The following is a 24930-nucleotide window of genomic DNA, read 5'->3' as shown; positions in this document are numbered from 1 at the left end:
AAGACTATTTTGGTATTGTTATTAATCCTGTGTATTAAATTATCACCTTATTAAACTGAGCTTAAAAGATGGGGATTTGTGTTTTAAAGTGTATCAATGGGTATTTTTTATTCAGGCAACATTATTTCCGGCGGTTGACTGACTCTTGCTACTTACCGCCTGCGCGATATTTTGGAGAATTTCGCGCCTCATTCATTCTTTATTTCATGATTATTTGTATAACATTCCAAAATGGGTGCATATTTATCGGAACCAGTAACTGAAAAAGTGTCAAGCGATGAAGCAAACGCGAAACTGGAGTGTGGCGCCAGCTCCATGCAGGGGTGGCGTGTCAATCAAGAGGTACCGATATTGTTTCTTTGCTAATTATTAGTATATTTGTGCTTAATAAAGCAATATTTAAGCCGCGAACCATGCAATATTATCATAATATATGTTATTATTCAATCGTTTTCGTCGTTAAAAGCTTTTATTGTTACTGTCTAGCCTTTCGCTATTTCCCTCACTGGTGGTATATTCTGTAACCTATGTGCATTATCATATTTGTATTTATGTACTCGTTACTCTTTTGCTTAGTTTCTGCAAAATGTAACGTTTAAATCGACAGAGTTTCATAACTATTCATGATAACTTTGCAGGATGCACACAATACGATATTAGATTTTGATGTGAACACATCATTCTTTGCTGTGTATGATGGTCACGGTGGGGCAGAAGTAGCAACATATTGCTCACAAAACCTACCGGACTACATAAAGAATACAGAAGCTTACAAAAGTGGTGAACTTGTAAAAGCATTAGAAGATGCATTCCTGGGATTTGATGCCACTATTGCTACCAAAGAGGTTATGGATATTTTAAAAGAACTTGCAGGTAAAGAACATAAATTATTATGATTTTATCAAATAACTACATATTAAACCCAAAAAGCTATCTAAGTCATAAACATCCCAAGCAACAACAAACCTAACCTTAAAATTATTTATCAATCTAAATTGTTGCAAAAAAACATACAATTAAATGTTTGACCTTATAATGTCCTTTAAAATAAGTATTTGCCAAGCCATGTGTAACCCTAGGTTAATTAAAACATAAATTATTGTAAATCTTTGATAATCTCATGTTATCTGTGAGCTAACTAACTTGGCAAATGAATATTTTCTAGAAGTATGATTTTTAAGTTAGACTTCTTAGCAACTGGTAATTAATTTAATTAATTGAACAATCCTATTCTATTCATTAAAAATGTGCACCAATCTATTTTTTTTAATGTGTGATGTGAAAGAAAATGTAATGACTGAAAATTAACAACACTATCATCTGTCGGCTGTCAGCAAGGCGATCCTCTCGGGCCCGCTATTTTTAGTTTGGCAATACAACCCATTATTGATTCATTAAATTCAAAATTTAATGTGTGGTACCTAGATGACGGAACTATCGCTGGCGATATTTCATCCGTTCTCTCAGACTTCCACACCATCATTGATAAATTCAAAAGTATCGGACTTGATCTCAATTATTCAAAATGCGAGCTATTTATCCCAGAATCAAAATTTTCACATGTTCAGTTACAAGACATTATTACAAAATTTTCGGCTTTAGCTCCCAATATCAAAATTCTCAATAATACGTCACTCCGTCTTTTAGGTTCCCCTATTTTTGACGAGGCTATTCCGATTTTTATTAATGAACAAATTTCCAAATTTCAGCAGTCCTCCGAAAATATGCTAAAGATAAACCCTCACATGGCTTTGTATTTAATCCGTTTTTGCGCATACGCCCCAAAATTTATATATTTTTTACGTAGTACCCATTTTTGGCTTTTTCCAGGACTACTATCAACCATTGATAGTTCGCTCAGGGAGACACTCTCCAAAATTCTAAATTGTGCATTTAGCGATAACGCCTGGAAACAGGCCTCTCTCCCTGTGCGTTTCGGAGGACTAGGCACACGTCAGATATCGCATATTGCCCTTCCAGCTTTTCTGTCTTCTGCGTATGGTACAGCCGAACTCTTTAATAAATTACTATCCCCTTCTTTAGGGGTAGTGGAGTTGGCTCACCTCGCAGAGGCCAGAAACGCTTGGACTAGGGCATGCCCGGGAGCCGATCCACCTACCTCTCTATCGTCTCAGAGGCAGTGGGACGAGCCGCTCTGTTTGCGTTTTCAGAGTGATCTATTGGCTTCCTCCGAAAATGCTGCAGAGCGTGCTCGCCTACTAGCGGTCTTTCAGGCAGAGTCCGGTTATTGGCTACATGCTCTTCCTTCGGCCAATATCGGGACTCTGCTTGACAGGAGTACACTGTCCCTTGCCATTTCCCTTAGACTTGGCGTCAAAACAAACCATCCCCATCGCTGTCGTTGCGGTACTCGCGTCGGTGAGTTAGGACACCATGGCCTCTCATGCCAAATGAGCGCTGGTCGAGTCTCCCGACACGCCTGCATCAATGACGTCATCCGCAGAGCTCTTGTCGCCGTCAATGTGCCAGCAGTTTTAGAGCCTAACGGCATATTCCGTGACGACGGCAAGAGACCTGACGGCATGACGCTCATTCCCTGGAAGCAGGGACGTCCTCTTGTGTGGGACGCAACATGCGCGGATACGCTTGCTCCGTCTCATACAGGAGGTACCTCCCTTGCCGCAGGCGCGGCGGCGGCCTCGGCTGAGTGCTCCAAGCGGCGCAAATATGCAGCTCTCAATGAGAGTTATATATTTGTGCCGTTTGGGGTTGAGACTCTGGGACCATGGGGTCCAAGCGCTCGTTCCTTTTATAAGGAACTGGCAAAGAGGCTCACCGAGGTGACCGGTGATCAAAAGGCTGGCAGCTATTTTGGTCAGAGAATTAGCCTGGCCATTCAACGTGGCAATGCTGCCAGCCTTTTGGGCACCATTCCTGACAGCGGCGCTGGGGGTGAAGTATTTTTTATTTTGTAAATAGTTTTTATCATTAGTAATTTTTAAATTTTAGTTTTTAAGTCATTTTAAGTTAATGTATTATTATAAAATTTATTCTCTAATTACCTTCATAAATTAAAAACAAATTGAACACCTTAGGTGATCTTATTTCTTATAGGTGAAATAAATCCTCCAGGTCCGAGCGACAATGATGAGTCCGAGGATGAAAACGTCAGTAATTTATACCAAGAAGCAAGTCTGCCTTTACAGGTGAGCCTTTAAAATATACATAAATCAGTATACTCATTAAATTGACATTATTTTTTTGAGCAGTCTTCCTTTAACACATTTATTGTAACAGGAGGTTCTGGCCAAGTATGAAAATAAGCTGAGCACGCTGCACCGCGCAAAACTAGGCGACACAGCTACACCCTTGTCTCCCTGTTTGCGAGCCAAGAAGAATACAGATGAACCAGGTGGCTCAGGTATGTGATGATTTCAGGCTCCAATATTATTCTGTTTCAATGGATGGAACAAGTCTCCCCATTTGGTTCCTTTAAAAACAGCATTCATATTTTTCATTGCATAACAGCAGGGTTTTGAAAATATATTTTAGGTAACAAAAATGTTTAATACTGATAATCATTCCATTATTTATTTTCATTTGTTGAGGTGATATAATCTTTACAGTTGCTATTTTAATACAAAATAAGACAAGACCTTGACCTTGAAAGCATAATCTCTGTTTTAAATATTTATTTGGGTTTTTATGCACTAATCATTAAGTAAAAAATGGAACCATAATAGAATGCCTATTGTTCACATTTCTAATGTGGTTAGCTAGGTTTAAATGTTACATAAAATGATTTTAGCTTGATAGTGATAGTTGAATTCTATACACAAAAGAACTGTACGTCATAGCCCCTATTAAATACAACTGATTAGGATATTATTATGTAAAACATATTGCAGGAGCCTCAAGTTCGAGTTCAGGGTTGTCGTTTGCTGCAGGATCAAGCTCGGAACAGGCAGGCGAGGGTGCTTCGTCCAGCAAAAACGGTGCTGTTGAGATGGACACGACCCCGGATAAACCGGATGAAGACTCTGGTGGTGTATCCTCAACTAATTCAAATGAAGAAGACAAGGATGTGAATGGAGAGGTGGGTAACATAAATCTTTATTTCATTGCTTATAAAAACTCCTTTGTATTATTTTACTGTAGCCATGTGTCTGTTACCCAGTAGTTTAAGTATTTGAGCTTTTCCACTAAATTGAGTAGGTTCAGTTCTCAGCTAATTTGCACCCAATTTAGTTAGGATGTTGCAGGCTTGAATAAAAAAGTGTCTATAAAATATTGTATGCTGTATAAAAGTGCTTTTTAAAAGCCTACTTGCAAAATTAAAATGAAGTTTTATGAATGAGGTTTTTTATGTGCAATGTTAGCGTCTGTGTAAAGTTAAAGTATTTGAGTGATGAATTTTATTGTATTCATAAAATATTACCTGTCTACAGGTTTCAACCAGTGAGCCCGACGAGAAAGCTAAAGAAGCCCAAAAGGCGTCAAAATCAATCTCCACAGCCCCAGACAGCTCCGAAGACAACTGTCATCAGCCGGAGCAAAGCGGAGATGCCAAGCCCACTGGCAACGGTGCCAGCGCCTGCAACGGAGAGGTCACAGACTCCAAACAAACTGATAAGGAAGAAGATAACATTACATCTTCTAATGGTGCTACCCCTGTGAAGGGGAAGGGCAAGGGTAAGTCTTCATTTGATGTTAATATTTTTAATAGGGTAGAAGTAATTTTCCGAGTGTTTAAGAGCGCTTTCACATTTAGTCTAGGTGCAGACCATCGATTTTTCGTCGGCCGATAGTTTAGTCGGGCAGTTGATCAGTATGGGCATGTATGGAAGTGCGCACATTACACCGATTTGATTTGGCCGATTCTTCATACAATTTAAAATCGGGCACAACTATGGCCGGCAATACACGGACCGCTTGAAGCTGTCGACCGCTCGAATCAGTTGCAGCTGCTCGAGCGGTTCGTGTATGTGCGTCCATAGAACTCTGCAGTTCACTGTGCAGTCGACAGCTTGAAGCTGTCGACCCTGACTGCTTCAAGCGGTCCGTGTATTGCCGTTCTATCGGCCAACTAAAAATCGGTGGTCTGCGCCTAGGCTTAGGCGACTTTAGCAGCGCGACATACGCTTGACAGACGCGCTGCCGATAATTTCTTCATACTATGTGACAGCCTTCACATTATAAAAACGCCGCTGCTACGCTGGTCGCGCTTCTAACGCCCTAATGTGAAAGCGGCCTAAGAGGCGCCAATAATGTGGCAATCTTGAAAAAAGCTTGCATAATATTCAGACTGATTTCTTACGAAACCGCGGCACTATCGTTGCCTGCAGGTTATGTATGTTTTCACGAGATAAGATACGTCATTTTAAAATATGAGTTATATGCATGTATTATCTTGTCTTGGCTAGGGCTTAGGTGGCGGTGTCGTGCGAAAAGGTGTTTTATACTTTCCTGAAATCTTATTTTACTAGATTTTGTTCATTGCTTATTTACGAGATTGCCAAATTATACATGTTAGCGCCAAATGTTAGTGATAATAAATGTCTAGGCTTATCAAATTTTGCTTGTAGGTGTAACCACGCCAAGTTATAATCGACAGTTTCAATAAATCAGTCTAATTGACCAATATAATGTCCCACACTGAAAAGGCATGTTCCAATGTGTCCCAACTTACAATCTAACACCCTTACCTTGCTAACAAGGTGGTATCATCACCACAGTTCTAACCTGTACAGCGGTTGAGATATTTCGCCACTCATAAAAATGCCCATTCTAGAGAAAGTATCGCCCGTGTCGAGCACAGACAAAGCCGCGCCTGAGAGGCCTAAGAAGTCAAAGCTCCGTCGCGCGGCGGCGGCAGTCTACGAGACGCTGTTGAGACAGGCGGCTGAAGAAGACGACGAGAGCGACTCCAACGACGAAACCTTCGAAGGCGGCGAGATCAACTCTTCAGACGAAGAAAACGTCAATGGGCTCGAGGAGTCTTCCAATGACGGTGAGTGGTTGATTCTGCACATGATTGGCGAAATATCGGCTCCAGCTCGAAGCTCGTGTGGCTGGTACCAAACCTAACCACTCGGCTTCGAGAGCTTTAAAATTCCGAATTGATGAACCACTTCAGACATTAAAAGGGGTCCTTAAAGATAGGGAATTTTGTAATCTCTTTGTTCCTGATGAATAATGGCGTGAATATTTTGTTCTATCAGGTGAGGCTGAAGAGGAAGAGGAATACGAGGCCGAGTCCAGCGATGAGGAGGGCGAGGAGGACGCGTCCCTCACTGAGGAGCCCGGCAACGATAGCGGCTGCACGGCGGTCGTGGCGCTCCTCAAAGGTAACCTGCATAATTTTGGATAACATAAGTTTTACTCATTGAAAATTTTGTTGATGCTCTTTGATGGATAATTGTAATAATAGATATAATTTTGCACAAGTCCACATGCAAGATGTGCTGGTGAGCTGCACTTCTCTTTCATAAGACACATGTTGTACCACACTAACTCGGTGAATTGAATCTTCATTTGGATGCATTTCTTTCTACCCTCTTCACTCTATACTGATTACGTTTGTGATCCGAGTACTCATCGTCATATTTTTTACAGGCAATGAGCTCTACGTTGCGAACGCTGGCGATTCGCGATGCATCATCTGCAGAGAAGGCAAAGCTATCGACATGTCGATAGACCACAAACCGGAGGATACTCCCGAACTGGAGAGGATCACAAAGGCCGGGGGCAAAGTCTCCAACGACGGCCGCATCAACGGAGGCCTCAACTTGTCCCGGGCCATCGGAGACCACTCCTACAAACAGAACAAGGAATTGGACGCTAAGGAGCAGATGATCACAGCGCTCCCTGACGTGAAGACGCTGACCATTGACCCGGTGAAGGATCAGTTCATGGTGCTGGCTTGCGACGGAATCTGGAACTTCATGTCTAGTCAAGACGTGTGCGATTTTATTCTGCCCAGGCTGGCAGAGGGTCGCGAGAGGCTATCGCAAATTTGTGAAGAGGTGCGTATCAGTCTTATGATGTCAATGCTTTAAAATGTTCCCCTGTAATTTTCTGTTTACAGAAAGATTAAATTTGGTCTTGTATAGCATAAATAACCATTGTCAAATGACAAATCTAAATGGTAACTACTGCTTCGAAGGTGTGGTAAAAGCGTAAATAATTATTCTAATCTTACACTTTAATTCATACTTACAAAATGCTTTCAGTTGTTTCTTGAAATATTCTAATATGCCTTTTTGTTGTCAGATGTTCGATCACTGCCTAGCACCCAGCACCATGGGCGACGGCACCGGCTGCGACAACATGACCGCGATCATCGTGCGGTTCAAAGACGGCGCCATCGCCGACGCCGCCTCCGCGTCCACAGACGGCGCCAAGAAGCGCGCCGCCGACGAGGAGCCGTCCGCCGACGACCAACAACACTCTAAGAGGCAAAAGGTCGACGACCCCCTCTCCAGTTCGGACGTCACGTCCAGTGTGTAACTAGCTTTAAGGACGAAGTGTTCAAGCCACGCATAGTATTCGTGAAACTTTCGGTGGAGACTAATCTTTATAAGTGGGAGTTTTCGTAGCAATTAATTTTCAGTTTTCTTTTTAGGGAAACGATCCCTATTTTGTGTCCGATGATCCCGACCACTATTTGCACGTTTTAATATGCGAGTTTTCCTGTGTTATCTAATTAAGGATGCAAAGATCTGGAGTGAAAACTTTATGATAGCCCAGTAGAAAGCAGATAGTAATTGCGCATGCACATAGCTTGAGGATATAGAAAAGTTAATGACGTTTAATATAAAAAGTTATTTTAATAACAATGAGAAAATATTCTGTGTATTCAAGATGCATTTTGAATAGTATGTTTCTTCACAGGCTCTTAGAACTGTTGCATTCACAAAATGTTAGCAGTAATGTTTGTGCTTTAGACAGAATGGATGAATCAGGATTAATAAAAAATGTTTGGTAAAGCTGTATGCTCACTATTAGCATGGATAAAATTTTTCAGTGTTTTGATAAAAGCTTTTAAATACAAAGATTTTGATCAATTAAAGTAACTTTTGAATAGTGTGTGTACAGCTGAAGGGGGAGTTATTACTCCCAAAGTAAGAACTGACTTGTTGATGATAGGATGTAGTATTTAAGCAGTCTTAAGTGTAAGTTACTGAATAATTAGTGTTTTGATTTTAGTTTTTTTATTTCCATAATTACTTAATATTAGGTGAAATCTTACTTTTTGATTAAGGTAGCTAAAGAAAGCGATTTATGTTACTTGATACATTTCAGTCACATTTTCATCCAAATTTTTGAATAGTCTATTGGTAACCAAAAATGTGCCATTTAGAAGTCATTTCGTTTAATATCCCATCGAAGAAAACGTTTTATATTGGGTCAAATAACATTTTTGATGGCATTAATTCTAAGTTTATTTAGACAAAAGTTGTTTTGTTGTCGCATTACTTTAATAACGCGAATTTACTGGCGTTTTAAGGAAATTTATAACTTTTTGACGAAGCAATAAATGTTAATTCGATTTCATAAGTAACATGTTAATACTTTGGATTTATTATGACTGGTTCAATATCTCATGGTACTAATTTTTGGCTAAATAAATTCATATTATTGAAATTATGATTGGATCAATTAAATGTCTTGAGCCTTTCTAAAGGAGGCCAATTTTGGAAAGAACATAAGTAATATACATTGCTGTGTGGTTAATGATTGTCGACTTCAATTTCAACAATAAAATAAATTGCTGTTTGAAAGATCGTGAAAGCCATAGCAAATTGAATTCAAAGTTCTATCAGTTTAGATTATTTTGCAGGCTCTATTCCCAATTGAACTCGCAACCATTACGGCAGTAGGAAAGGGTTTTGGATGGTGTTTGGTGCAAAAAATTACATTGGCATGTTCCTACTACATAAAAATTATTCTAAAATTAACATGAAATCAAGGGAGTGTATGTATATTTCAATTATTTATCTGTGTTACTCTGTAGTCGTAAGTAGTTATATTTTTGTAATCACAGGTATTGTATAAAATAATGACATGTTTATATGATTCATGTTGACATATTCCAAAATGGGATTTTTTTCATTGTGATTTGTTTCGTTTGATAAATTATTACAACTACAATTATGCAGATAACCCCACTATGATTTAAATACAGTTCAATTATAATAACTGTACTATCATTTTCATGTGTGTTTCAATGAAAATTAAATTTTTACAGACTGTAACATGGTTTTCTTTATAAATTGCCTACTTTACCTTTGAATCATTATGAGATGAAATGGAAAGAAAGTTATTTGTTCCTAGTAACATCAATGAAAATTAAAAGAAGAATAATTTACAAATAGCTACTTTATTCAGGCTTACCAATACGTTTTTTGTGATACATTATCTGAGTTGTGTGAGGTATTCAGTAGTTTCTATTTGAGTTGCTTCCAAGATCTGAAGAGCGTCGTATTCACTGTCGAGCTGCTCTAGAATCATTGTCTTGTCATTTATTTCTGCCTGTAATAAAATTGAATTTTTGTAGATGGTGAGAGCAGTCGCCTGGCTAGCGAAAGGTCGTGAGTTCGGTTCCCAATTTTAGGCCAGACTTTTTTTTGTTATTTAAAAAAAATACGATTTTAAGGCCGACTTCATGAATGCTAATACTATCTGACGAATTGTTATAAACCATTTTATATTAACTTGAACTTTTATGCACCGCCTTTCTTCACTAAAGGTTGACTGGGAGATAATGCCATTACGGTATGAAGTTCGCCCTTTGAGCCTCTACCACTGTAACTTCTTACTAATTTTGTATTTTAGGCTACGAGAAACTTACTTGCAACTTCGCTTGTTCAGACTCTCTTTCCTTCGCTATGGATTTTAACAAATTCATAGAACCAATAGCAGCCATTTTCTGTTTTTCAACATTATCCCCAAGTTGTTTTAATATTTCTAGCAGTGAATTGATGATCTTCCCGAAGTCTTGAAGTTCTGCAAAAATTTGAAAAATTACCCCCTATTCCACTGTAATCCATTGGTCAAATCCATTAATGGATTAGATTCCTCTTCGGGGTACACTTTAGTCCATCGATGGACTTGTTTCCGCATCAGAGTATACCCCAATCCATCAATGGATTTGATTCCGCTTTTAAGTACACCCTAATCCAAGAAATTTTACATAACTGTTTTTAAAGTAGGAGTAGAATAATATACCAACATCTTTTATCTATACATTGGATTATACATTTTAATTCGTGATTTATTTTATTGAAATATAAATAATATAGATATAGAAAATACGAACTCATTTATTTTTAAAGGAAAAAGCCCAGGTATTTTAATTATTTAAAAATCAAAATTAAAATCATGACTTAGTTAATCACGTTGGCCTAAGTTGGCACGCGGTCTTAATCCATATATAGCACGGACAGCTCTTTTCTGTAATATAAAAAATTGGCCAAGTGCGTGTCGACGTGCCACGTGCAGTGTAGGGTTCCGTAGTTGTCCGTCGTTACCACAATATATTTTAAAAGCAAGCAAAGTCACTTTTCAAAGAAATTGTATAATACATGAGTCAAATATAAAGACTATTACTCTTAAAGTAAGTGATCTATCTTAACCGCTATAGTTTTCCTTGAAAGTTCATGAAAAGCCAACAGTTTAGTTTTTAAAGGGGGGGGGGGGGAGACAAATTCATCCCCACTTTACATGTAGGGGAGCTACCCTAAAAAAATTTTCTTTTTTCAAAATTTTATTCTACCGTTTTGTCGGCGTGATTAATAAACATACCTTCACAAAATTACAGCTCTTTAGTGCCAGTAGTTTCTAAGCAAAACCTCGGACAGACATATCGAAACTATAAGGGTTCCTTGTCAGGACTACGGAACTCTAAAAAGCTATTTCAAATTACAACCCTCTCTCAACAAATAAAAAAACTTAAAGCCTTGAAACGACAAAAATAATTTACCCTTTATTATTGAAATTCTTAGTTTTGTCATTTTAACTCTTCCAGAAAATGGCCCACTATTATGTACCTGGGCTTTTTCCTTTAAAAATAAATGAGTTCGTATTTTCTATATCTATAATATTATTTATATTTCAATAAAATAAATCACGAATTAAAATGTATAATCCAATGGATGGATAAAAGATGTTCGTACATATTCTACTCCTACTTTAAACAGTTGTGTAAAATTTCTTGGATTAGGGTGTATTTAAAAGCGGAATCAAATCCATTGATGGATTGGGGTATACTCTGATGCGGAAACAAGTCCATCGATGGACTAAAGTGTACCCAGAAGAGGAATCTAATCCATTAATGGATTTGACCAATGGATTACAGTGGAATAGGGGAAAATTACGCGGTCAAATTCAATCGTTCAACTTTTAGGTAGGACAAAACTACCTACATTTTGTGAACGCATAACGGAAATACTATGATTAGTTTACACATAACTGAGTTAGGGTAAACGACAAACAACTTGGGAGAGCTTTTACTAACTTGTTTCATAGTCTTTGCAAGTGTCTTTTACGTTTTCAGTTTCTTTGAGGACAGCGGGTTCTAAAACGCGTATTTTATGAATATCGTCATAAAATAAATGCGCCTTTTGCAATTCCTCTGCCATTTTCAATTGTAAAGCAAGATATTTAGTAAAAATTGCGTTCAAAGTTGTTTCGAAACTGGTGCTGGTGCTATGAGGTGCTATGTTTGTTTTTGGGTAACATAGCAACCAATTTAGACAAACAAACAGAGCCATTCACTTTAAAAAATTCGGACTGGTCTAAGAACTGACAGTACGATTCGGACCGGACTGGTACTTATGTCAGTTGTCAGATATGTCACTAATGTCAGTCAAATTGTCAATGTCAGCTGTGCATGTTTATTGCGAAAAATTTTCATTGTTCTTGTCTTGTTTGCTCTCATTTTGGACGTTAACAAAATAAACTGCACTATCGAATTAGTCACGCTTACCCAATTGATCTGGATACTACCCTCCATGAATATATTATCACATAGGCATGGAAGGGCTAACGCAGAATGAGAAAATAATATGGTCTTGCTGGGAAGAAAAGGCTCCCAGGGATGTGGTTCGGGAGGCAGCCGCCAAAGGAACCCATTTAAGCCTTTGCTTGAAGTATTTAATGCATAAGAATAGCTGGAACGAAAATACGGCTACCGACTGGTTCCTAGCTGAGGTATGTTTACCCAATTTACAGTGTGATTATTTATTTATTTACATTATGAAGTACTATTAAAGCTATTGAAGTCTATAGCAGTTACATCACAATAAATAGAAATCAAATATCAGTCAGTTTAGTGGGGTACTTTTGATTGCTTAAGAAAGTAACAAAAAAGTTAGAAATACCCTAATATTTATATTATGATAAATTTTTCAGGTGAAAGCATGGACTGTGCAACTGTTGATGCGTAAACAAATTTTCAAAGTGCTTCACATACTGAGTAAAGTCAAAATAAACCCTGAGAAACATTTGATATCGCTTGCAAAAACTTCTCCGCAAATAGAATACAGAGATTTTATCGTTGAAAACTTGGATAAGCTGTCAAAAGATATATTAGCTGAAAATGTCAATGAATGGCAAGAGTTCAGAAGGCACTGGAATTTGTTGAGGTACCTAGAGAAATCTTTTGAAGTAGATGGCACGTTTAAACAGAACAAAGTGTTTGGCGTCGGCAAAGACAGAATAATTGTAAATGAGAGTGAAATAAAAGCCTTGACGGTTGAGAACATTGAGAAGTACCCAAGTCCATGGAAAAGTAAAATAGCTACTACACTGTTCTTTGAGTCATTTGGTAAGTTTTTTCTTATTGTGTCAATCAGATCTTAAAGGAAAGTATATTGTGTTCTCATAGGTTGGTAGTCTTAATTTAAGCATTAAAAACCAGCTACAGATTACTATTTAAAACACTGAATGAAAGCTACTTGAATTGCTCATTGCCTTATTTATTTCTAATGACAAGTAGCATTGAGTTTAATGATATTTATTTAGTTTGTAAGTACTTGACGTATTTGACACATTTGAGGGGAACAAATGGGTGTTGTTGTTTATATTAAACTAATTAATTTATGATATCAATGTTGGTAAAGAGGCTGTGATAACGATGCTTGCTGTGTAATCTATTTAAGCATGCACTACATAGTTTGGAGTGATATCCGTTAAAATTTTATAAGTATGCTACACTGAATTTATGTTAATTGCCTATTGCAAGTGTACTATGTTGTATCAATTATTTTTTATTTACTTCCAGAGTTTTCCTTACTGGACTTTTCAACACCTCAAGCAGTATGGGATCACCTGGTGCAACATAATAAAGCGATGATACTCGTTCGCTGGATTAATGTGCAGATGTCGGAAGTGGTGCGCGATATGAATGCTCGCTACAACTTTTTTAATAACGAAAACTTTGTCCAAAAGTTCCTCAATGTTGATACAAAAGGGTTCAGTAATGATATCCTTGACAAATTAGACGAGATTTTTCGCAACTGGTCAATTACTGACAATATGATTGCCAGCATTGCTAATAGCAACTGCTATTGCTACACCAAAATGTGTATCTACGACACATTGTCTTCCTATGGCATAGTGAATGAAAATGAACGCAACAACTTGTATGTTACTATATCTAGACTTTCTCGAACGCAGAATTTAAAGCTTATTGACGATATCTTCACTGAAACATGCTCTACTATAAGCAAACCAGACTTTTATGTAGCATTAGCTAAATATTGTGTTAAAAATAAACTGTACAAAGTTTTAACCATGTGTGTTGAAGGTAATATTTTGGAATCGCATCTATCTGATGTAGAACAAGAAGCTAAGGAATGCATAGAGTTATGGTTGCTATTTAAAAGCATCGAACAGACATCCGACCGGCAGAGTCACGTGGTTCCAGTGTACAAGACCTGCCAACAAATAGCCAAAGATGAAATTGATGATTACATATCTTCAAATCCTCATTTAATTCTTGGCATGATACTTTTAGAGGATAATGCGAAACTATTTGATATTTTTTCTAAAGAAGAATTTTTGTACTTTAAAGACTTTAAACTGCCAAACAAAGGGTATAAGAAGAAGTTGTCTCATTTGTATAATATTTACCAAAAGTTTTCAAAAATTAATAATCAGAAACAGTCTCAGGATGTGAATGTATATCAATTACTGTCTGGGTACCGAGGATTGGATGTATCAAAAATATTTGAGTTTCAACTGATAAATCAGAATGCTAAGAGTCTTATTACCGAAAAACCTGACAGACGCAGCCTCGGTAGTCTTTTAGCTAACGAAGTGGATGTTAACACCGTTAGCGTTAAGTTACTCACGCAAAAATCCATGGATATGCCAGATTTTGCTAACGAAAAGTTGATGAAAAGATATGGGTATGTTGCGAAGTTGAACCACGTTTATTATTTGAAGCAATATAGACCTTGTAACGCCAGTCAAGCTTTCGTTGAACAGCAATATCTAACGTACAATCGCTTGCAAGAAAAGAGTGTTAAGAGTGCTTGTTGTGAAGCTCACGCCTTGGCTTTGCAGAATTGGTCTGACCCTGCCATGACGGCATGCGCTATATCATTCGTTGCGATGATTGGTTGTAACCCGACAAGGTGCAGAGTGCACATGACGGCCGCTAGGATGGTCAAAGACTACTTGATATCATACAAAGGACTGTCTACAGAAAAGGCTACCAAAACAGTAAATGACTACATGTACAAGCTAATTCAGAGCAACGAGGAAGCTGCAAAGGAGATTTTGGGTTATCTGGAACAAGTCACCCTAGACACTCTCCGTGAGAAGCAGGACTTAGATGGGAAGGTGGATATGTCAGTTGTGCTCTTCGAATCCCAAACGATGGTGAAGTTCGCCATGCTTCACAACTTACCTTTACCAGAGTTACAGTTGAAGGAATTTGTGAACACCAATTCTTGGTTCAACTTTTTGCTTTTCGGGGATGTATTCCGTTACCCGCTAAACCAGATGTTGCAGCTGACTCAGGAGTTTGAAAATAAGTCTTATGCAGAACATTTAAAGCACATAATGCTGCACAGGAACTCGGACGAGGGATCTGATAAAGATTTTAAATCGAACCCAAATAATGGACAAAGGCGAGCCTCGAGAATGAATTCTATTGAAGTGGTAAGTATCCTCGCATGCACAAATAAATAGTGGCATTAAAATTGCATGGAAATGTAATGCCAAGCTCACATCGCGCTGCAGTCAAGCCAGTTATATGTCATATACTAAAAGAAATCAAATTCATTTTTATACATTTTACAATTCATATTATAATAGATTTTTTTTATTGTTTCTTACCAGAGCCCGACTCAGAGCACCCACAGCAACTCATTCGAGTTCCCAGTCAGCGTGTACACAGGCCGCGAGCTATGGGAGGTGGCGGCGTCGTGCCACGGGCCTGAGGACCCGCCCGCTGCGCTGCTACGCGCCGCTGAAGTGTGCAGAGAGCCTCTACTGGTACTCATCGCCAGCTGCTACGAGGTAAGCGTCCCTCAGCTCAGTCCCTGTCCCCCCGGCTACAGGCCGCGGGCTGTAGGCGGCGGCATCATGCCACGGGCCTGAGGACCCGCCCGCCGCGCTGCTACGCGCCGCTGATGTGTGCAGAGAGCCGCTGCTGGTGCTCATCGCCAGCTGCTACGAGGTAAGCGTCCCTCAGCTCAGTCCCTGTCCTCCCGGGTACAGGCCGCGGGCTGAAGGTGGCGGCCACGGGCCTGAGGACCCGCCCGCCGCGCTGCTACGCGCCGCTGATGTGTGCAGAGAGCCGCTGCTGGTTCTCATCGCCAGCTGCTACGAGGTAAGCGTCCCCCAGCTCAGTCCCTGTCCCCTCGGCGTTTATTAATATCGTTCGTTTCAGCCAAATGACGTCCACTGCTGGACAAAGGCCGGCCATAACGACCGGTCCTGCGCTGCCCGCATTCACGTTCTTCCCGCGGCCTATTATTAGTATTAATATCACTTTCATGTTATTGACCTGGTAGTCGAGGATCAACAATGTGGAATAAAATCGTCATTAACCTACATCACTTCCAAATTATTCATGGAAATGTAATTTATGCCTCATGTTATCTTACTTCACGGATCAAAGAACACCAAACTTTTTTCAATTTACTTCTAGATAATATATTCACTTTGGTAAATGGTTTTATAAAATTTCTTCCAGCCAAACGCAGTCGACGTTCTCTGGCCGCAGTGGATCCTAGCGTCATTGGGCCCGTCTGCGCAAGTCAGCAACCTTCAAGACATGGACGAACAGGGCACGCCCGTGGATACTTTCCAAAGAGTGGCAGAGATCTGTCTTAGAGAAGGCTACATTTCTACTCTGCACGAGTCTATGCTTATATTTATGCCGGTAAGTGTTACTTTTGAATTCCAACTTCTCATTTAATTAATATCAAAACCTTGTGACTATAAGGTCTCAGAATTGAGACAACCGTCTTGGTAAACGTAGTGTAGGACGTCCCCGCTCGATGGAACGACGACCTAAAAACATAGCTGGGCATTAACTCGTTAATCCGTTAATCGTTAATTAACGAAGTTAACATTTCTATTAACGGATTAACTTTTAAGTTAACTTTAAAAAATGTTAACGGACTCGTTAACTTCCGTTAAATTATCCTAAGTCCGTTAATCGTTAATCCAGTACCTACTATTTACCAAAAAGATACAGCAGGCACGCTGAAAAACGCGTTCTGACAAGTACGTTCGGGCTTCCACCCGATCACTAACGACACATTTGTTAGTAGGTATGTGTGGGACACTCTTGCAACTGAATTTAAGACCAGTTTTCCTCAACCGATTGAGCTGAAATTTGGTATACTTATATAAGTACGATGACAATGCAATGTTATGGTACTATTGAGCTGGTCTGATGATGGAGTCATGAGGTGGCCATAGGAATTCCTAAACGAAACGGTGGAAACTTATCGAGTTTGGGTTTGCTGGATTTGACTTTTCGAGCACTTCGGTGCTAAATTATATTGTAATTGAACCAAGGCTCTGAGATTGAGATACTACTAAAAAGTGTAAAATAAAATTATAATAATTAAAAAACTTTTTTAAAAACAAGCTTTTATTCTGAAATGCAGTTGTACTAAAACGAAAAAAAAATTGACCAAGTGTGTGTCGTACCACGCGCAGTGTAGGGTTCCGTAGTTATCCGTCGTTACCACAATATGTATATTTCAGGAGCAAGCAATTACTTCATCTAAAGTCACTTTTAATATTTTCTTCTTAGGAATTTTTATTAGGTATGAAATTTTATAATACATGAGTAAAACGACTATTACTCCTAAACTAATTGATCTATCCTAACCGCTATAGTTTTCCTTGAAAGTTCATAAAGAACACTATTATCATGATTTTTTCGGATTTTTAAAACCAACAGTTTAGTTTTTAGTCCTACTCGAACAAAAATTTTCACTTTAAACTTTAACATTTTGCTAACGGATCTCTAAAGCCATTTTAAAAGACCTATCCAACGATACCCCACACGATGGGGTAGAAGATGAAAAAAAAAATTCATCCCCACTTTACATGTAGGGGAGCTACCCTAAAAAAAAATTTTTTTCCAAATTTTTTTTTTTCGTTTTGTCGGCGTGATTAATATGCATATCTCCACAAAATTACAGTCAGTTCCTTGTCAGGACTACGGAACCCTAAAAATAATTGTACTTATGCAAGGTTCAAATAATTTCGAAAGCTTGTAGAGCGCAAACATAAAAGAGGAATAAATTCTACGCGCGATATAAGCTTTCGAAATTATTTGAACCTTGCATACAATTATTTTTTTCGTTTTATTATCATGTGTTAACGGATTAACGATTAACGTTAACTTGCGTTAAATCTTGCGAAATGTAACGTTTTAACGTTTAACGAAGTTAATTTTTTTATTAACGGTTTAACGATTAACGAAGTTAACTATTTGATTAACGGTGCCCAGCTATGCCTAAAAACATAGCTGTGTCTGGATGAAAAAAATCGTGACATTAGTGATTTGCTTAAAATCTTGGTAGGGGAATGCCCGTTTTCACCATCAATCCCTAATTTTTAAGTGACCCCTATGAAAACAAAATTCATATTATGTGTTACCATAATAGGAGTCATTTAAAAATCAGGGATTGATCGTGAAAACGGGCACAAGTTTATTAACTACCATAAGCTGCAACTGTAATGAACTACAAAGAACTAGTGTTATATTAAACGTGTTTTTTTAAACATAGACTAATCTACTCTTTACAGGAAAGTCCCCTGACACAACTCACTTCGTTCCTCTACCGATGCATTCGCCACCGCAACTTCGATTCTGAGACGGTCAGATTGCTCAGCAACTTCTTGCAGCACTGCCAACGTAAATACAGTGTCGATGCTGCCAATATGACGTGGCAACTGTCGAAGGAGGCACTGCAAAGGATAGCGGTGGCGCTTGTCAAGATAGCCATCGGGCGGAGTTTTGATAGTGCTTTCCATCAGAGAGAGTTCTTGAGATGCCTCGCTGTGGCGCAGTTTGAGAAAAATTGCACTGGTAAAACAATTTTTTATGAATTTATGACGTCCTAAAAGACATAAGTAGTGAATGCATAATGATCATATTTTATTCTTATTTTTACAGTGGCCACACCCAACTTCATGACCTTATATGAAATACTACAAATATCGATGGAAACGTCATTCGTAGTGGACATATCAAAACTGCTCCAAGACGACTCCAAGCATTACCTGACAGAATGTATCGATTTGTACATCACTAACCGAAACTATGATGTTGCCCTCAAGATAGCTAAACTGGCAAGTTTGCCTGTCGGTGAAATTTTGAAAGCAGAGTGGACGCATAAATACCAATTGCTGGTGAATAAAGAAGATGTTACTTTAGAAACCAAAGACATTACATTGTTTATAGCTCAATGTAGTGAAGCGTTCAAAAAAGCATCCGTCACATTCAAAGAAGGAACAGATTTTCTCATCCAACACACAGAGAACATAACCGACTCCGTACAGAAGTTCTATTCGTATCGAATTATAATGAGCTGGTTCGAGGAAAATTTGGAATACGGACATAGGAGAGAAGAGATCGAACATCGAATGTGGGAGGCATACTTCGAAAGCGAGCCTCATAATGACGTGTTTCTCAACAACTATTACAGTACTTTGCATTTTATTTTGAACGGGCAGAAAGACCCTTCTGTGTCTCGGAAGATTGGAGTCGTGAATGTTGAGAAGCCTTTCTCATTGACTCTTGGGGAAATAGAAATCGAGTCAGACGTGGGTAATATAGAAAACGTGGTGATGTTGGAAGAGGCTGAGGCTATTGACGCTTGGAGGAAGGTTATTAACCAGTTGTTGGAATGGCGACTACTAGTAGATGCTTTCAGACTCTCAGCTTTGTTTAAGACTCCACCGGAGTACCGGTATAGGCATCCTGCGTGTCCCGTGCAAATTATGAGGACCTGTCTGAAGCTAGCTGAAGGATCGTGTACACCGTATGAGCTACCACAGGAATTAAGACTAGTGATTTCAGTGCCGATGCTGCAAAACAGATTGACAAGTACGTAGACAACATTTAGATCCATGTTAACTTAACGCTCAACACAGTAAGAGCGGCACGGGAGGGTGTAGTTGTAACGTCAAACGTCAGCGAGACTTCAGGTCTCCTTCAGAATTATGTGTTGTCACTTTACAATATGTCAATGTCACCCCTCCTCTGCCGTTCCCATATCTCAGACACTGGCTGAGTTAAGATCTGCTGAGTATGAGTACATATACCTGCATAAACTTGACGTGCATTAACCTTTCTTTCTATCACAGTCTCGGGGACTTCCGATGCCAGTTTTGAGGAGCTGGTGGTAATTCAAGAGAAACAGGACAATGTACCAGAAAGCGCCCATTTGGCGGCTCGCGAGGAAGCCGATAGATTGTCAGCGCTCGATGCATTAGCCGTCCGCAGCGGGTTGTCATTGGCTAAACAGGTATAAGCTTGTTCTTTTTTTTATTGTAACTTCTAGTAGAAGCATGCTTACGTAACGCAAGAAATTATACACCTTATCTCCGCTGTCATCTAGTATTTAGTGTCTCGATATTTAAAGTATGTAGAGATAATGATTAAATTATGTGCATACCAGCACAGACTGCATAAACTCTCGCTAGAGAAAATGCTATTTTTTCTCAATCTGTTTTAGCATGAATTTCCTTATTATATAAATGTAGGTACTTATTTGTATTAAGTTTTTATTTTATACGAATTCAGTATACAGGATGTAAATAAGCGACACTATTGTCGCTTTTTTACTTATTACTACGAATGGTGTCGGTATCGGTTTAGATCCGAAAAACGCGTGTTCTATCCTTGGATCCACTCGTAACACAAGCATATTTGCTTACCACGGGGGTTAACAGGGCTCAATTTTTTTGAATTATTTGTTATCTTTAATAAAATGTTGGTTTTAGGTTGCGAGTTACTTCCGCATAGCTTTACAAGTGGGTTGGGACTACTTATCGGTGCTAAAGTACCAGAACCGCTCGGTGGACTTCATCAACCTCGTCAGCGGCAGGGCGAAGATGTCTCTGGCGAATCTGGTCTTCAGGACTTTCAATATACCTTCGAAGCAGGTAATAAAAAAATAAACAACCAACGAAATAAATAAAAAACCTTTCAATTGGATCCACTAAAATCTCGCATTAAAAAATATTTAGGTATATTTATAGTAAAAATATACTTAGTAAATCTAAATCAAAAGGTAAACGTATTTTCTAAAAACTTTAATTTTAACGGTTCATATTTTTATTGCCGTCTAATAATGTTGTTCTGTTCACAGATTGCAGAATATCTTTGCCGCGAAATGGTAGCTGCGATAATATCCCCCCACCTTGTAAAGACTTCCACTTTCCGCCAAAAAGAACACTTCCAATACACCCTCTGGGGTTACACGCTCAGTTCCGACGTAGAAATGTTCCTGAACATGCGACCTGACGCTTGTAGCCAAATCGGCAGATTGATCCTCGACCATCTGATGGCATTCCAAAAGATATACAAAGCGAATACAGCATCGAAACTTCCAGAAAACACAATGGACGACAGTTCCCTCGACGTTGAAACGTTGATAGACGAGGAATACCAAAACGTGGAAGCCGATGAAGTGGAATCTGTATTAACTGAAGAAGGAACCCTTATGTCAGCTGATACAGAGTCTATTTATTCTGTTTCCACAGTTTATACTGTAGGGAACAAAATGTCCAGAGATTCGAGAAGAAATCTTTTTGATGTCATTGCGAAAAGCAACGTCCATATTCGATATGAGGTCAAGTCCAATATAAGGAAAATTACGAAAGGCGCTAAACTGTCCACGAAGCAGGTAAATACCCTATTTTTATTACTCTTATTATGTGCTCATCATAGGATTGTGATTTCAAAGAAATAATATCTTACTAACGTTATTTATCGTATACTTATCCTTATTCGTGGATAATTTACGCAGCGTTATCTAGTGTGCCCATGTAACTAATCCAGATTTTTTTTGAATTGCTACATTTAACTGTCTGTTTGTTAGTAATAAAGAAAGCCAAACATCAGGAGAAATGTAGACAAGTTGTAAAATCAACACTCATCAAGGACACAACTTTCAGTATTGAACAAAACACACAAACGATAAACAACAATCTATAAATAAATAAAAACCGACCGACGATCTCATGAAGATAGCAGGAAGGCACTAGATACAGGCCGCTACCAATCGGGCGACATGGAAATCATTAGGGGAGGCCTATGTTCAGCTGTGGACGTCTTGTGGCTGAAATGATGATGATGGAAGACCAATTACCTGCATAATATGTTTAATGCACCTCACCACTCGTCTTCAATGGGATTGTTAAATGGTATTGCGGGGAGGCCTATGTTCAGCTGTGGACATCCTGTGGCTGAAATGATGTTGATAAAAGACCAATACTTGCATACGTTTAATGCACCTACCATCTTCATCAATGGTCACTTTATTAAGCTCATTTCTCCCAGGTGAACATAATATCGATCGAGCTGCTAGTTCTCGCGCACGAGTGTTTCTCTTGCGCGTGCGACACGGAGGGCGTGGCCACGGCGCTGCGGTCTGCGCAAGCGCTCTCTGCTCGATTGCTAGCGGCGCGGTCATGGCGGCTCATGGTGCGCCTGCTAACTGGACTGGCTCGCTACACCGAGTGCGCATACACCTTTCAGGTGAGTTAAAGGAATAAATTGGAACATAGTAGTTCCAAGAATGGGCGGAACAACAAAAAAGTCGCGCAAGGTAGACTAGGCTGCGCGTGCGACACGGAAGGCGTGGCCACAGCGCTGCGGTCTGCGCAGGCGCTCTCCGCTCGGTTGCTAGCGGCGCGCTCGTGGCGGCTCATGGTGCGCCTGCTTACTGGGCTGGCTCGCTACACTGAGTGCGCATACACCTTCCAGGTGAGTGAAACAAATTGGAAGACGGTAAATAGTTCCAAGAATTAGCGGAACAACAAAAAAGTCGCGCAAGGTAGACTACTGCGCGTGCGACACGAAGGGCGTGGCTACGGCGCTGCGGTCTGCGCAAGCGCTCTCGAATTCCTCCTATGTTCTTCTGATTAATTTCGTTGCGGGTCCAATGACGGTTTAACTTTCCTGTGGGACAAACTCGATCTTCACTGGTTGGGTTTTTATTGGCGGTAAAGCTGTAAATCCTGGCTACACAGGAGTTGCAGCCGTAGGAACGAAAGATAGGAATAGTCCCGTAAAGATCCAAGAATGGGCGGAACAACAAAAAAGTCGGGTTTCTATTGGGGGTTAAGCTGTAGATCCTGGCTATACTGGCTGGGAATAGTCCCGTAAAGTTCCAAGAAAGGGCGGAACAACAAAAAAAGGCGCGCAAGGTAGACAAGACAGCGCGTGCGACCTATTTTATTTGGGTTTATTTAGTACACTAGATTTTGGCGGGTGATTTTTTTCCCATTTCGAACGAAAAAGCGTACGCAGATGTTCGAACTTAAATATTTGCTTAAATGGAATATGCACAAGAAATATGGCCATGAACCTCAAACGGTTTGTGCATGCGTCGGTATGTTAAGACAAAACAAATGCTTCCAGACATAATAGAATCTTAATAATTTTCCTCATCGATTGCATAGGGAACACATTTTCCCTGATCACACGACTGTCACCTAAACGTTCATATTAATAAGAGCGATATTTGAAACTCATGTTACTGTCTTTGTATTAAGTTACCGATAAGTCGGGAGAGTCCCTGAACCGACCGCGCAGTCTACATTATGATTCACATAATCAGTGTAACGCGTTTTCGATATTACCTACTTGACTAGATAGTATCGGATTGCGGTATGCAGATGTAAATGTAGGTCATAATCTAAGTAATAAAACTAACGGTTACACTGTGAACTAAGCGAACAAGCTAAATTATTGATTTTATCAAACAGTTACGAAGTTTTAGCCCTTTTAATATTTTGGTATTTGTTCGTTCAGATGAAATTTCTTAGGTAACTTTAATAATACATTTCTAAATACATATTTTGAAAAATGGCTCAAAATGATTTTACTTCTTGATGTTTATACTTTGTTCCTGTTACTAGTTACGATTATGCAATATCGCATTATGCAATATATCTGCTAATTTCTCAAGACTTCTTCCTTCGCGTGCGTATAATACACTACGAAAAGGTAAATTGCAATTGCAATAAAAAATATTTATTCAGTATCATCATCTCACATTTTATAAGAGTGTAAATTCTGAATATTGAGGAAAATATGAAACGTTCCTTATCAAAGAGTACTGTTAGTAAATAAACATGAATGTAGTCACATCAGCCGTTTCATTATGTGTTTGTAAACATACGGCACGCTCGGTAATTCCCGTTCCCCGGATGATATGTTCGCATGGGGTAAAGTACCGCAACTTCCTTAAAGATCGCTATAAAAGCCTGAACATATACTGGAACATTATCAGTTCTAACCGACAAGATGCAACGAGTAGTGTTGTGTTCCCTGGCCGCCGTGCTTCTGGCGTTCGTCGCTGAATCGTCAGCGCAGCGTTTCATCCAGCCGACCTACAGGCCGCCGCCTCAACGACCACCGAAGATATACAGACTGCGAAGAGATGCAGGCGAACCGCTATGGCTGTACCAAGGTGATGATGTCCAGCGAGCCCCAGCCACCGGCGACCATCCTTACCTTCCGCCAAACATCGACGACATCCATCTAGACCCCAACACCAGATACGCTCGCAGCGTTGACTCTCCTAGCGCTAAGCGTGGAGGAGGCAGCCACAGCACCTCCAGTGGAAGCAGGGACACTGGCGCCACGCACCCCGGGTACAATCGCCGCAACGCCCGAAGCATAAGATTCGACCCCATCTCCCCGCTGCCGTCCCCGACTTTCCCTAAACCATTCGACCCGTTCAACCCCCGGCCTGTTTCGCCCACCAGACCCTTCCCCTTGTACGCGAGAAGCAGAAGAGATATCCAGTTCCCGCAAAAGCCGAAGCACCATGACATCGTTCTTACCGGGTGGAACCCCAACGCTCGCGTCCAGCCTTGGCAGAAAATTAGGGTTAGGGCGTAGTTAAGATAATTGTGTTAATAAGACAGTTGCATTGTAATGTAACTAGTTAAATTGTATATAGCACTTGATTGTGATGTTATTTTTACCAAATATATTTATTATTTTAAATACTACTTAATTTTTTGCTTTAAACCTTGTCTCCATCTTTGGTCAGTCAGTACACTGCTACATCCCTCTGAAAAAAAAAACTACAAGGAAAGATAATACCTGAGAATATCTAAAATATATCAATCTATAGAACTCGAACTCGACCCAAGAACTCGACTTATTGTAGAAAGAAGAACTTTTGTGCATGCGTCACATGTGTCTCAAGGCAGCTCGGTCCTGGGTTGTCTTTTTGTTAAATT

General features: G+C 39.6%; 4 protein-coding genes across 7 annotated transcripts in view; 3 read left to right on the top strand and 1 right to left on the bottom strand.

The window, feature by feature from the left end:
• The first annotated feature begins 110 nt into the window (after nt 1-110).
• LOC135071916 (uncharacterized) lies at nt 111-9218 on the top strand. Of its 4 annotated transcripts, none has more exons than XM_063965785.1 (10): nt 111-342; nt 639-873; nt 3094-3167; nt 3259-3382; nt 3870-4057; nt 4410-4653; nt 5753-5971; nt 6183-6308; nt 6577-6986; nt 7234-9218. In XM_063965785.1, exons 1-10 carry the CDS (start codon nt 232-234, stop codon nt 7468-7470), a joined length of 1968 nt encoding a protein of 655 aa, XP_063821855.1. In that variant the 5' UTR covers nt 111-231; the 3' UTR covers nt 7471-9218. The 4 variants fall into 4 exon arrangements, with proteins under 4 accessions (XP_063821855.1, XP_063821856.1, XP_063821854.1 ...); XM_063965786.1 differs by having other exon boundaries at nt 3076-3167; nt 3909-4057; XM_063965784.1 differs by having other exon boundaries at nt 3076-3167.
• Nucleotides 9219-9326: 108 nt separating this feature from the next.
• LOC135072266 (intraflagellar transport protein 20 homolog) lies at nt 9327-11738 on the bottom strand. Its single transcript, XM_063966203.1, has 3 exons — nt 11480-11738; nt 9815-9969; nt 9327-9495 (listed from the first exon to the last, which is right to left on the bottom strand). The coding sequence occupies exons 1-3, from the start codon at nt 11733-11735 to the stop codon at nt 9379-9381; spliced, it is 528 nt and encodes a 175-aa protein (XP_063822273.1). The 5' UTR covers nt 11736-11738; the 3' UTR covers nt 9327-9378.
• Nucleotides 11739-11849: 111 nt separating this feature from the next.
• Nucleotides 11850-24930, top strand: part of LOC135072082 (uncharacterized) — an 18670-nt gene continuing 5589 nt past the window's right edge. The window contains exons 1-12 of the mRNA XM_063966030.1: nt 11850-12174; nt 12376-12790; nt 13247-15132; nt 15313-15492; nt 15548-15805; nt 16172-16360; nt 18250-18532; nt 18620-19552; nt 19813-19973; nt 20452-20613; nt 20820-21356; nt 22013-22210. Coding sequence (XP_063822100.1) covers nt 11998-12174; nt 12376-12790; nt 13247-15132; nt 15313-15492; nt 15548-15805; nt 16172-16360; nt 18250-18532; nt 18620-19552; nt 19813-19973; nt 20452-20613; nt 20820-21356; nt 22013-22210 — 5379 coding nt within the window. The 5' untranslated portion in view covers nt 11850-11997. The remainder of the gene's footprint in view (nt 12175-12375; nt 12791-13246; nt 15133-15312; nt 15493-15547; nt 15806-16171; nt 16361-18249; nt 18533-18619; nt 19553-19812; nt 19974-20451; nt 20614-20819; nt 21357-22012; nt 22211-24930) is intronic.
• LOC135071922 (lebocin-4-like) lies at nt 23952-24696 on the top strand. The gene has a single exon (XM_063965802.1). It carries the CDS (start codon nt 23984-23986, stop codon nt 24581-24583), a length of 600 nt encoding a protein of 199 aa, XP_063821872.1. The 5' UTR covers nt 23952-23983; the 3' UTR covers nt 24584-24696.

This window comes from Ostrinia nubilalis, chromosome 5 (genome assembly GCF_963855985.1).
Source record: "Ostrinia nubilalis chromosome 5, ilOstNubi1.1, whole genome shotgun sequence".
Taxonomy (NCBI): Eukaryota; Metazoa; Arthropoda; class Insecta; order Lepidoptera; family Crambidae; genus Ostrinia; species Ostrinia nubilalis.
Note: the sequence above shows the minus strand (reverse complement) of the source record. Positions and strands in the feature narration are given on the sequence as shown.

Excerpts from the sequence above, each read along its gene's own strand:
- LOC135071916 (XM_063965784.1), top strand. The coding sequence starts at position 232 with ATGGGTGCATATTTATCGGAACCAGTAACTGAAAAAGTGTCAAGCGAT. Across the intron at positions 343-638 it reads GGTGGCGTGTCAATCAAGAG|GATGCACACAATACGATATT; the intron begins GTACCGATATTG and ends ATAACTTTGCAG. Across the intron at positions 4,058-4,409 it reads ACAAGGATGTGAATGGAGAG|GTTTCAACCAGTGAGCCCGA; the intron begins GTGGGTAACATA and ends ACCTGTCTACAG.
- LOC135072266 (XM_063966203.1), bottom strand. The coding sequence starts at position 11,735 with ATGGCTCTGTTTGTTTGTCTAAATTGGTTGCTATGTTACCCAAAAACA. Across the intron at positions 9,970-11,479 it reads TTGCAAAGACTATGAAACAA|AACTTCAAGACTTCGGGAAG; the intron begins GTTAGTAAAAGC and ends AAATTTTTGCAG. Across the intron at positions 9,496-9,814 it reads CTGAACAAGCGAAGTTGCAA|GCAGAAATAAATGACAAGAC; the intron begins GTAAGTTTCTCG and ends ATTTTATTACAG.
- LOC135071922 (XM_063965802.1), top strand. The coding sequence starts at position 23,984 with ATGCAACGAGTAGTGTTGTGTTCCCTGGCCGCCGTGCTTCTGGCGTTC.